Source organism: Balaenoptera musculus, chromosome 19 (genome assembly GCF_009873245.2).
Source record: "Balaenoptera musculus isolate JJ_BM4_2016_0621 chromosome 19, mBalMus1.pri.v3, whole genome shotgun sequence".
In the NCBI taxonomy this organism is placed as follows: domain Eukaryota; kingdom Metazoa; phylum Chordata; class Mammalia; order Artiodactyla; family Balaenopteridae; genus Balaenoptera; species Balaenoptera musculus.
The window spans coordinates 9,784,354-9,797,623 of NC_045803.1; the positions used below are offsets into that span (position 1 = coordinate 9,784,354).

Consider the following 13,270-nt stretch of genomic DNA (forward strand, 5'->3'; position numbering starts at 1 on the left):
CCTTTCTCCTTCCTCACCCCCCAGTCACCAGCCTTCCATGGCTCCTCAGTGCCCTTAGGAGAAAACCCAGACTTTTTCTGATGACCTAAGAGACCCTGAATAGTTTAGCCTCAGGCAACATCTCCAGATGCCACTCCCATCCCCAATCTTCATTCACTGTACACCGTTCCAGACTATCCTTCCTAAACCCACAGCCGCTACTCAATACCGAACTGTAGCACTAAATCCTTTAAGGCTCCGCTCTGGCGCCCCTCCTGGGGATAGCACGAGCTATCCCACCCCCAAAACTTCTTGTCCTGGCAATCTGACCCTACCACATCCAACAATCACCCGAGAAGGTAAATACTAGTATCATCTCCATTTTACAGATAAGGACACTGAGATTTGCAGAGGTCAACGTATTTGCCCAAGGTCATACAATAAGAAAGTGGCAGAGCCAGAACTTGAACCTGTCCCACCTAATTCCTGTGCTCTTAATTCCTAGTCTACTGTTCCTGTATGCTCCAGAGCCTACGCTGTGGGTTAGATTTTTGAGATTTTTTTTTTTTTTTTTTGGTGTGTGTGGGAAGAATGCCATAATGGATTTGAATCCTGGATTCCAGTCCAGCACAGCCCTTCCCTGCTGTGTGACCTCGGGCAAGGGATCGTCCTCTTGGAACCTCAGTTTCATTCTCTGCAAAATGGGGATAATAACTGTCTATTGTATAGGATGAGAGGAGAGTTTGATAAGATCACGTAAGTAAAGTGACAGAGGGCCTGACACAGTGTAAGTACTTTTTATATCCACTCCGTTATAAGTACTCAAAGTGGGACAGAGTACCTAGAGCTGATGCGGTGGGGGCGGGGGTGCGGGCAGCTCTCAGGAGGTTGTGGGAGGACCTCACCCAGCTGAGGTAGGCAGGAAAGACTTCTTGGAGGAGGGGATGTCTGAACCAAGATCTAACGTATGAGTAGGAGATAATCAGGTGAAGAGAGGGGAGAAGAGAAAAAGGCATTTAAGGCAGAAGGAACAGCAAGTGCGAAGGCTTAAAAGTGGCTTTCTTTTCTTTTTTTAAATTTTTATTTATTTATTTATTTTTTGCCACACCTTGTGGCTTGCGGGATCTTAGTTCACCCCAAGCAGGGATTGAACCCGGGCAATGGCAGTGAAAGTGCCAAGTCCTAACCACTGGACCACCAGGGAATCCCTAAAAGTGGTTTTCTTCCTTTGAAAAGATTATTTTGTGGAACATAGGAGAGGGGTTATGAGGGTGACATGACAGAACAGCACACCCGTCCACACATGAATCTGTAGACACAAAATCTCTCTTTTGCACGTGTGCGTGCACACACACACACACTCAAGTACAGAGAATCATGTCACACAGACAGACATCAGTACACAGAATTATACTGTCAAACAGCCCCATACGTGCATCCAGAATCACACCACCACACAAACAACACACAGGTACCAAAAAAAAAAGAAAAATCGCAATGCCTCCTACACTCAGGAACACAGAAATCCAAAGTAATGAGAAACACACATAAGGCTGAATCATTTCACCCAGACGCTAACACATGTAGGAGGAATTACAACCCTCCCCATACACAGGTTCACAGAATTATGTCACAATGACCCACACAGAACGAAAACATCACCAGCCACACAACGTTACATAGACCTATATCACAAAGTGACGTGGACACCCAGTCATCCGGTGCACCCACACCCCATGAAGCGACCCCACAGATGAGTCAACACACAGAGCTCTGGTGCCTACCAAGGTGAGATCTTTATGGGGGTTTAGAGATCAGTGGGTGTCAGAGCCAGCATGGCTGGTCCAGTCCCCTCCCCTCCCCCAGCCCACACAGTTCCCTCCATAGAGGGCCTAGGTCACCCCCTGAGAGAGGGAGGGGTCAGACCCTTCCCCTCATAGCACCGATCTGGACAGGCCATCCCTTTACAAAACAGTGAGAAGTGCCTTCCATAAAGGGGGTGAATTGGGTTGAGAGAGGGAGGCCTTTTCCTGTGGGAGACCAAGAATAGCACCATCGTCGAAAGAAGGTTGGGGGAAGGGGACGGGGACACATAGGTGGTGGTGGAGTACTGAGGAGTCCTGGTCTCTCTCCCCACCCCATGATATGCAGATAGGGCTGTGCGTGTGCCTGTGCGGCTGGGGAAGTCACCTGGATTGTGAGGGAGCCCCAGGTTCCCCAGATACCTGGGGTTAAGTAAAAGTAAGTACATATCTGGAGGGCTGAGGTGGGGAGGGAGGGGGTTCTAGGACAGAGAACTTTTAGGGATATGAGACTGAGAATGGAGAGGCTTGAGCATGAAGTCCATTAGCTCAAGGACCTGGAGGGTAGGGATCTGGAATGGGAAGACTTAAGGCAGAGAGTAGTAATTAGAGCAAGTTGAGTTGGGCGGGAAGCCCAGAATAGAGTTAGGAGGGTGGGGTCTGGAGTGAGGGAGTCAGAGGTCTTAAGGTTCAGACCTAGAGGAACCTACAGGGCAAGGTCCAGATTCTAAAATCAGAAGCCTTTGGAGGCTGAGTTCTAGAGCCAGAAGAATTTGGATCTGAAATCAGAGGCACTTGGACGCTGTGAGGTCTAGAACCAGAGATACAGAGTAAGGACTAGAATTTGAAAAAGTCTGAAGACCAAGTTCTAGCACCAGAGGGATTTGGGAGTTGTAAGGTCTAAAATCAGGAATTTAAAGCTGTAAGGTCTAGAACCAGAAAAATTTATAAGGCAAGGTCTGTAATCAGAAGATGTTTGAAGGCTGAGTTCTAGATGCACGGTAGTTTGGAGTCATAAGATGTGGAATAAGGGGGAATTGGAGATTGTGAGGTCTAGAACCAAGGAAATTTATAGGACGAGGTCTGGAATCAGAAGACATTTGAAGCCCATTACTAGAACCAGAAGAAAGGGAGATCATCAGATCTGGAATCAGAGGGCCCTGGAAATTGCAAAGTGTAAAGGTTGTATAGTCCAGGACCAGTCAGTGGTAGCGATGATGAGGTCGAGAGCAAAAGAGAACTGGAACATTGTGTCTGGTTCTGAAAGTACTGGTTATAAGGTCAAGACATGAAACCCATTTTACTTCTTTTTGACGGGAGAAGCAAGTCTCGAGTGTAGAGTTGAAAAGGGATGAGCTGGGCATCATGAATCAAAATGATTGAGACATTACAAAGTCTAGATTTGGAACGAAATGCATTACAGATCAGGAAGACTAGAACCAATTCCAAGCTTGGGGATGTGGGGTTCCAACATCAGAAGAAATCTGGTTGTAAGAGCTGGAATCAGCAGGAGTGGGAAAGTGCGCCACTGAGAACAAGGGAGATCTGTGGGGAGAGCCCTAGAACCAGAGGAAGGCAGAGAGTGAGTTCTAGAGCCAGAGGATTCTGGTGGTCCTAGGCCTGAGAGAGTTGGAGGTTGTGAGGCCTAGAACCAGACAACTTTGGAGAGCGTGAAGTAGAAAGATAGAGTTGGAGATTGTGAGGTCCAGAAGGAGAAAAAGCTGAAGACGGTGAGATCTGGAATCTCAGCAGTTTGGAGGATGCAAGGTCTAAACCAGACCACGTTGGGGGTTTTGCAGCCTAGAACCAGAGAAGGCCGGGAGTGGCACAGTCTAGAACCAGAGTAGGTCGAAAGCTGTGTGGTCTAGAACCAGAAAGGGGTGGAGGTGGTATGGTCTGGAAGCTACACCTGGGATAGGAAGACCACCTATGGAGTCGGGGTCCAGGTCAGGCAGGAGCCAGCAGAAGTCCAGAGCGGAGGGGTGGGCAGAGCTGGGTGGCCGCTTGGGAGGCTAAGGGCTCAATCAGGAGTCGCCGGGGGTGAGGTCTGGCCCAGAGGCCTCCCGTCCCCATTGACACCTGAGTTGGTGGGGAGATCAGAGTCCCACATTCTTATGGACCCCAGGCAGTTTGTAGCGATGAAGAACATATCATGAAAGCAACAAAAATAAAAATAAGAATGAAAGAAAGATGGATAGAAAGCAAGGTGCTTATGGTTATCAATACTCCCCCAAGCCCAGAAATGCAGATCTGAGCCCCAAACTCCCCCACCCCTAATTACCGAAAATAAAGCCAAGAGAATTGGAGAAAAGGATGAGGTAACCGGTACTGAGAACCCCAAGGGAAGTCCTGAGAGAAGCAGGAGAGGGCCAGGGACCCCCTCCCAGAGGTCACTGAGCTGAGACCACCCCGGAGCACCCCCAGACAGTGGGGGTGGGGCAGAGGGGTGGGGACTGAGGTAGGCCTGAGGCGGGCGGGGGTCACCGAGAGGAGAGAGGGAACCCCTCTCCCGGCACCTCCATCCTGTGCATTGGCTGCCGGCTTGGAGTATGATTGACGTCCTTTCTTGGCGGGGGGGAGAAGGGAGATGGGAAGAGGACCTGGCTCAGTTGGCCTGGGCCAAGCCTGCCGCTGGCTGAAAGTGGCTCCTGGGCTGGGTGGTGTCCTCGTCCGGGTAGAGAGAGAGCAGGGAGGGGCCCAGGCCTGTGGGGGAAGATGGAAGGTAAACCAGTGGGGAGTTATCACCCCAACCCGTCTTCAGACAGTTAAAAGCATGGCTGGTGAGGCAGTCGTGCCCAGATTCAAATAGGAATGAAATCTTGGGCAAGTGCTGTTCTCTGAATCTCGGGTGTCCAGATGTTAAGAAGCCTGGAGCCAGATGCCACCTGAGTTTGAATCCAGGCTCTGCTATTTGCTTGCTGTATGAACTGGGACAGGTGACTTTACCTCTCTGTGCCTCAGTTACCTCATCTGTAAAATGGGCTAACAACAATACCTCCCCTGCCTCCCACAGGGCTGTCAGTGAGGAGTAAATGAGTGAATCCACGTAAAGTGCTTTGAACAGCGCCCAGTGAGCTGTGGTCATCTGGGAAACAGGGATACTTAGACCTACTTCATTCATGAGAATTCACTCATTCAAAAAATATTTGTTGAGCACCTACTGTGTGCCAGGCACTGGGGACACAGTAGTGAACAGGACAAATGAAACTTCCTGCCCTCGTGGGGCTGACATTCCAGTGAGGGGCGTCAGTTGGATCATGTACATAACAGATTTAGCACAAAGCTTGGCACAGAATGAGCTCTAGATAAACGTTAGCTCTTCATTTACAAATATGTACTGAGGCCCTGCTCTGTGCCCAGCCACTGCCCAGCCTTGCACACACGGTGAAGCACAATGACCAAGACAGGCCAGGCCTCTGCCCTGTGAGGAGTAGACAGACAGTAATAAAATAATGTTACAAACTCCTATGTGAATGTAGATTGTGATGAGTGTTTCAAACCATAGCTTGGGAAATGAGGGACGGCTCTGTGGAGGGAGTTGTATTTGATCTGAGATCTAAAGGATGTGGTAATTAGACAAAGATTGGAGGGAAAAGCATTCCAGGCAGAGGGATCAGCATATGCAAAGGCCCTGAGGCAGGCTCCTCAAGCAAGATGACTTCACAGTCCTCACAATGCCCCACAGTGGCCCTGTGGAATCTGCTTCTCTCCTCTCTTCTCTGTGCTTTAGCCACACTGGCCTGATTTTTCCCCATAGAAGACAGATACACTCCTACCTCAGGACCTTTGCATTTGCTGTTCCCTCTGCCTGGGATGCTCTTCCCCCAGAAATTGTCACAACTCACTCCCTCACCTCCTTCAGGTCTTTGTTCAAATGGCACCTTCTCCATGAGACCACCCCTAATCATACTGTCTAAAATGGAAATCCCCCCACCGCAGAACTCCTTTTTCCTCTGCACACATTATTTTCCCAAGTAGCACTATTTTTCATCACATGTACTCTTTACTGCATTTGTTTCTTTGTTCTGGACTATCTCCCTCACTAGCATGTCAGCTCTGTGAGGGCAGGGGTATTCCGTGTGTTTTGTTCCCAGTTTTGTCTTCAGCTCTTAGGACAGTGCCTGGCACTTACTGTGTGTTTAGTGAATATTTGCTACACACATGATGGAAAGAATGAATTAAAGGCTAGTGACTGTGGCTGAAATGGAGGATGTGAAGCGGAGTGCAGTGTGAGACGAGGCAACAGTCAGACCCCGCAGAGACTGGAGTCCAAGATGAGGGGCTTGATCTTTCTCTGAAGGGCGCTAGGGAGGCATAGAAGAGCTCTGAGCAGAGGAAGGCCAGGGTCAGATTCGTGCTTTGGAAAGCTCCCTCATGGCCAATGCCTGCGGGTTTCAGGTGGAGCTATGGCTGTTCATAGTTGTGCTGGAAGGTGATGACAGCAGCACAGACAAAGCAGCTTGTCTCATACTCTGCGGGGTTGTGGGGCGGGGGGGGAGGTTTTCTGGGACCAGCATCACCTCAAGGGCGACACTTCTTGAGCGTTTATTGTGAAGCAGGTCTCGTGCTAAGCTCTTCCTGGGCGGCATCTCCACAAGTCCTCAAAACATCTCCTTAAAGTATGAACTCTTATATTGGGTGGGCCAAAAAGTTCATTGGGGTTTTTCCTTACAGAAAATAGGCGCCCCACTGACAAGAATGGGGAAACCGAGACTCTAGAAGCAGAAACTATCTCCCAAAGCCACACAGCTGGGAATGACCAAGGGACAATCAGACACAGGCTTGGGGAGACCTAGACTCGGGCCCGGGCTCGGCTTCCACCTCAAGGGACAGCTTTGGCCAGCCCCTGCCTCCCTCAGGGCCTCTCTTTCCTCCCACGGTGTCCCTGAGAAGAGGGAGGGGCTGCCTGTTTCCACTAAGGTCATGTCCAGGCACGGACAGCCCCCCACCAGCCTCAGAATCACCCCACCCTCTCTCAGCCACCTAAGGCACCTCCCACAGGAGATGGGGACCCAGAGCCTCTCTGTCTACCCAGGTTGCTACTCACCCAGGGGCTCATTCAGTTCTAGGAGGTGGGTGCTGGGATCCTGCTGGCTCCCTGGGGCTGGTCCTCCTGTCAGAAGGAAACTCTAGGGGACACAGACAAAGCCGCCATCATCATCATAATCATCACCATCATCACCATCATCATCATCACCACCACATCCAAGGAGGCAGGATGGGGCAGTGGTTACGGGCACTGTGGTGTTCAGTGGCCGCTTATTGGCTGTGAATTTGGGTGAGTCACTGTCCCAGACGTCCTCCATGGGTCCCTCCAGAGCCTTGTTCTCCCCTTCTTCGGTGCCCCAGCGGGCTGACCTGTGCGTGTCACATGTTGACTCCATCAACATGCAACCTTGCTCTGTGTGTTCCTTTGAGGTTCACATGATGGGAGATACCAGCAGGTGGGAGGAGGAAGACAAGGGGTATTTGATCTTCTAGCTGCTTCCCTGCTGGGTCATCTTGGGTTGGCTGTGTCCCGCCACGGAAGGTTTCAGCTCTTACAAGGTGGACCCTACTCTCTCCAGGATCCAGTGAGCACCACCCTGCCCTGTGCCTTTAGGCTAGGGATGGTGTTGCTAACCCCGGGGTGATGCCTACACCTTTGCCAACAGTCCTGTTACTAAATTCTCCTCAACACCCCATTTGAACATGTTCTCTGTTTCCTGTCCAGTCTCTGACTGATGCAGTTGCTTACCCTCTTGTATGTAAATGTGAATAATAATAATAATAATGATAATATTTCAAGAGTGGCTGTAGGGATTGAATAATCATGCAAGGCACTTTGTGCAGTCAGCGTCTGGCACGTGGTAGGCACTCAATAAATAAGAGCTGTTGATATTACCAACCATACTCTCATGTTCAAACAGCCCTGTTCAGAGTGAGGAGCCCGAGGTGCTCTCTTGTTTGGTTGGCTTTTATACGCCCATTTATCAGTAGCCCACTAAGGAGCAGCTAAGGGCCTGATTTCATTACGTCTCAGGCCAGTCCTATGAAATGTAACTATCTGCTACTTCCCAGATGAGGAGACTGAGGCTGAGAGTGGTGACGTCACCCACCCAAGGTCTCACAGTTACTGAGTGACGGACCTGGGACTCGAACCCAAGTCAGTCTGACTCTAGTGTCTGTACTCTTAGAGCTACACTAATAATCCAAGGCCAAGACCTGTGCTAGGTTTGGGAGGGAGTGTTCCATGGGAGCAGAGAAGATTCCTAGAGATATTCACCCTTGTCATTTCTCCCCTTACCCTGCTTATTTTTTCTTCTTAGCACTTACCACCAACTTACGTCTATTTGCAAAGCCCTTCGATACCTGTTGCCTGAACCAGCAGATCAAGGTCCTAGCCCTAGCTGGATGGCTGACCGTCCATTTGACCTTCAGCCAGGCCCCGCCTCTCTTGTTTTTCCATCTATAAAAACTAGGTTTAAGCCTGCTGGGTTCTGAGGGCCAGAGAATCCCACGAATCCCCACACATACCAGGCTGAGGGGAGGCAGCAGGAAGTTTCCGGGTTCTGGGCTGGGGGACCGTTTGGGGGGTCTCACTCCCAGCAGCTCCACCCCCTCTGCCTCGTCCTCTGAGCTCTGGGCCAGGGCCCTGGAGGAAGACAGGCAAGAATCTCAGAACCCAGCAAACCTGGGCAGGTGTGGGCACCAGTGTGAGCAGGTGATGAGCGTTCATTCACTCCCCCAAGCACCTATTTATTCCTTTACTCATACAGCCACCAATCCATCCACTCATCCATCTGCAAATCCATCTTCCCATTCATCTCCCCAGTGATCCATCACCCACCCACCTATACAACCACCGTCCGTCTATCCTTCCATTCGTCCACCTATCTATCCATCCACTCAGCCACCCACTCCCCCATCCATCCATCCATCCATCCATCCATCCAACTACTATATTCACTAATTTCCTCCCTCTCTCACTTCACAAATCGTTATTAGGCACCCACTGTATATCCAACTCCAAACTGAAAGCCTTGGAAAATAATGAGATGTATCCATGAAAGCCTTATAAGGATAGTAACGAGACCATCCTGGAGACTAAATGGGCACATGCCTACAATTTGGAGAGCAAAAACTTGAGTATTAGTAGTGTAACATCTTTGGAAGGGGGACATGGATCCTCTGAAATTATATGCAAAATCATGTGTCTATATGTGTGTGTAAATCTTCTGGGGAAGGGTCCATGGCTTTCAACAGATATTCAAAGGTGTTAGGGAACTTAGTTCTAGGCAGTTTCTCTGACACCGTGGCGATGTCCTCTTCACTATGACAAAAATTGTTACTAGGCCAGATAGAAATATATTCTAAAGGAGAGGGCCGTGGTTGACTGGTGGGATTTGGATAAACAATGAGAACAGTGGAGGGCACTCCAGAAGGAAGGCACAGCCGAGGCAAAGACATAAAGTTTGAAACAAACATGACATGTGCTGGGGACACTGAGGGCCTGGCTGGAGCAGACGTCAGGGTAGAAGGAATAATAAGGGATGAGGCTGAAGTAGGAGGCAGGAGAGAGATGGGGCCAGGGACCTTCTCTATACTTCTTTTTTTTTTTTTTTTTTTTGCCACGCCACTGCTCACAGTATCTTAGTTCCCCGACCAGGGATTGAACCCACACCCTCAGCAGTCAAAGCACGGAGTCCTAACCACTGGACTGCCAGGGAATTCCCTCTACGCTTCTTTACATCCCACATCTACTGTGGCTCACCTCTTCCGAGCCCCAGCCATGGGGGAGGATGCTGAGGGGTCCCCTCTGGAGGGGCTGGAACAGCTCAGCCGGGGGTCACTCCCCCAGCGGGGCAGCAGGGAGGGCTCAGGGGTTGGGGGCGACATGCCGTGGAAGCTCCGTGCACGGGGCCGGGGGACAGCCCCTGGAGGTCTGTGGTAGGCCCTGGGTAGCTGCTCACTGGAGTTGAGCTGGAAGTCATCATCCATGGAGATGTAGGGGGCCAGCATCTCCAAGTCCAGAGCATCGACGTCCTGCGGAGGGCAGGAGGGAGTTAAGAGCATGAGCCTTGGCCTTGGGTGGGCCCGGGCTAGAGTCCCAGCTCCACCACTTCTGAGTTGTGTGCCTGAGGTCAAGAGTCTGAGCCTCAGTTTCCTCATCTGTAAAATGGGTAGAAGGACTCTGTGGTAGCCAGTTGCCAAGATGGCCCCCAAGGATCCTCACCTCTTGGTTTTCACACCCTAGTTTAGTCCCCTACTATGGTGACTAGGGCTGACCTGGTAACAATAGGATATTGAGGAGATGATGGTGTGTGACTTCCAACATTAGGTTGTAACGATACTGTGGCTTCCGTTGTTGCTGTGCTCTCTCTCTCTCAGGTCACTGGCTCTTGAGGGGAGCCCTCTGGAGAGGCCCACAAGGCAAGAAACAGACCTCTTGCCAACAGCCAAGAGAGGGATCTGGGAAGTGGATCTTCTAGTCCCAGTCAAGCCTTCAGATGACTGCAACCCTGCGTGACATCTTGACTGCAACCTCATGAGAGACCCTGAGCAAAAGCCACCCAGCTAAGTGACTCCCAAACCCCTGACCCTCAGAAGGTATATGAAGTAATACACGCTTGTATTAACCTTCGAAGTTTTACAGTAATTTGTTATCCAGAAATAGATAGCAAATAAGATTTTGATAAGGAGTGTGGGGTGTGGCTGTAACAAAAACCTAAAATGGGAGAGTGGCTTTTGCACTGGGCAGTGAGCAAGGGCTGGAAGGACTTTGAAGGGCCTGTTAGAGGAGGCCTAGATTGCCTTGAACAAGGCATTGGTCAAAATTTGAACCATGAGGAGCCTGCCACGGAGGGCTTGAAGGCAAGTGAGGAACACGTTATCCGAAGCTGGAGGAAAGGTTTTTGCTGGGAAGTGGCTGAAAGTTTAGCAACACTGTCACCTGCACTTTTGTGGAAAGTAGAAAATGTAACTAGTAAGCTGGGTGATCCAGCTAAGGAGATTTCCAGCCAAAGTGTTGAAGGGGCTGCCTGATTTCTTCTTGCTTACTTGGAGTAAAAGGCAAAGGGAGAGAAAAGATAAAGGAAGAAATGTTAAACAGGAAGGAGCTGGGGCTTGAAGGGCTTGAAAATTCTCAACCTCCCTGTGTACTGAAGAATTTTACCCAAAAAGAGGTTCGGCCTTTGTCCTGGCTCCTGGGAGGTGACATCTAAACCCTTGGAATTTCCCAAGTGATAGGTGGGTGTGTCTTGGCTACTCGTGATGGACCCCTTGGACCACACCTGATAGTTTATTCTGACAAGACAACTCAGGACGGGGACTATCCATGCCCGAAAGGCCAACCATGGGATTTGAGGGCTGGGGCTTTGGGCCACGTGAAATCAGCCTGACCTCCAAGGAAAATGTGTGTGTGTGCTGGGGAAGGTGGAGATGGAGGTGGAATTCAACTACATTGGCAATAACTCAGTTGATCATGCCTACACAATGAAACCTCAATAAAAACTCTGGAGACCAAAGCTGGGGTGAGCTTCTAGGACTGGCAGTATTCCATAGGCATGTTTCCACACATCAATGCCAGGAGGGTAATACCATCCCTGGGGACATGAAAGCTTTGAACTTGGGACTTTCCCAGCCCCAGATTCCACCCTATGAATTTCTTCCTTTGGCTATAATATTCTTTTGCTATAATAAGACTGTAATCATAAATACAGTGCTTTCCTTAGTTTTATGACTAGTTCTAGTAAATTATAAAACCTGAGGGAGCCCATGAGAATCTCTGAATTTGTAGGCAGCTGCTCTGAAGTGAGGGTAGCCCTGGGGACCCCCAAACTTGTGGCTGACGTCAGAAGTCTTGGGCAGACTTGACAGTCTGGAGGATTGTGCCCCTCCCCTTGGGTTTGGCTGACTCTGGGAATTCCCCAGATGGCAAGTGATGCTAAAATTAAGAAATAGTTTCTGAGCAAAGAAGGGCACTCTCGGGAAAGCATGGTCTAAAGATTAAGCCCAGGGTGCGTTTATAAAATTCCTTGTTAAGACCTCAGAAAGACAAAAGGTGGTGCCTAGAATATCCTCAGTCAGACAAAAGGTACTCTAGGGTTTAAGGATGTGCCTCATAGGTCTTCTCAATCAAACAATAGGGCTTCTATTAAACCTCAGGGCACTGTCACTCAGCCATCTCAACGGAAGCCCGAGGTAGGGAAGGGTTTATCTCAGAGATTTGTGGGTATGGCTTTTGTCTAATGGAGTGAACTCCAAAGAGGTTCATTTAAGACATACAAAGTTTTTTGTTTTTTGTTTTTTTAAGAGACTTATATGCACAGAAGCATTGCCAGCTTGGCCTGAAAGCGACAAAGATGGTACAAAATGAAAAGAGGCCTTTGGGCCATCAAAGTTCTAAAAGCAGGAAGCAGGTTATGAAAACCACTCAGCTGCAAATACATGTTACCTTTTTATGAAAAAGGAAGGATGACTCAGAGTGAATTGCCAAGAGCCCAGAGGGTGGAGCTAAGAACCATGGAGAAAAACTGGGATGTTTTTGAGTCAGAATGGGTTCTGACCAAGGAACTTTTGATATTTGCCCAACTGGATTTCAAAACTGCTGTGGACCAGTGATACCTGTGTGCTCTCCTTTCCCCTTTTTTTTGAATAGGAGTGTTTTTGGCAGTTATTCTCTGCCTGTTCCATCACTGGATGTTGGGTATGTGGGTGGCAGACAACTTGTCTCTTTAGTTCACAGACCAACAGATTGAGAGGAACTGTATTTGAGGTGCTTTGCCACACCCAGACCTGACTGAGGTGACGAGATTCTGGACTTAAAGTTGATGGTGTAGTGGGAAGAGACTTTAGGGGACTCGGGAGGGGGTGAGTGAGTTTTGTGTGAAGGAGAGACATAAATCCCAATGGTCCTTGCCTTTTGGTGTTCCCACTTGTTTGTGGCTGCCTTCCACATTGTACCAGGGTTGGTCTGTAGGACCAATACAATACAGCAAAAGTGATGGTATGTCACTTCTGAGATTAGGTTATAAAAGACTGCATCTTCTGTCTTAGGTTCACTCTCTGTCTCTTGGATTACTTGCCTTGGGGGAAGCCAGCTGCCATGTTGTGAGAATGCTTAGGCAGCCTCTATGCAGGCCCGCATGGTGAGGAACTGAGGCCTCCAGCCAAAGCCAGTGCGGGACTGAGGCCTGCCAACAACCATGTGTGTGAGTTTGGAATTGAATCCTCTAGCCCCAGATGACTATGGCCCTGCCTGAGAGCTTGACTTCAACCTCATGAGAGACTCAGAAAAAACCATCCAGCTAAGCTGCTCCCAGATTCCTGATTCTCAGAAATTGTGTGACATAATAAATGTTTGGGGTTTTTTTTTAAGTTTTTTTTTTTTTTTGATGTGGACCATTTTTAAAGTCTTTATTGAATATGTAGCAATATTGCATCTGTTTTATGTTTTGGTTTTTTGGCCCTGAGGCATGTGGGATCTTAGCTCTCCGACCAGGGATTGA

The 13,270-nt window shown here is 49.3% G+C and overlaps 1 protein-coding gene and 1 long non-coding RNA gene across 3 annotated transcripts in view; one reads left to right on the forward strand and one right to left on the reverse strand.

Annotated features, from left to right (window-relative positions):
- Nucleotides 1-2,130: 2,130 nt before the first annotated feature.
- On the forward strand, nt 2,131-13,121 carry LOC118885193. Its single transcript, XR_005017460.1, has 3 exons — nt 2,131-2,220; nt 10,152-10,370; nt 12,819-13,121. It is a non-coding gene; the product is annotated as an uncharacterized LOC118885193 (long non-coding RNA).
- Nucleotides 2,219-13,270, reverse strand: part of HIF3A (hypoxia inducible factor 3 subunit alpha) — a 30,801-nt gene continuing 19,749 nt past the window's right edge. For both annotated transcript variants that reach the window (XM_036833639.1, XM_036833638.1), the window contains 4 exons: nt 9,535-9,806; nt 8,298-8,415; nt 6,829-6,910; nt 2,219-4,484 (listed from right to left, as the gene is read on the reverse strand). In XM_036833639.1, coding sequence (XP_036689534.1) covers nt 4,387-4,484; nt 6,829-6,910; nt 8,298-8,415; nt 9,535-9,806 — 570 coding nt within the window. In that variant the 3' untranslated portion in view covers nt 2,219-4,386. The remainder of the gene's footprint in view (nt 4,485-6,828; nt 6,911-8,297; nt 8,416-9,534; nt 9,807-13,270) is intronic.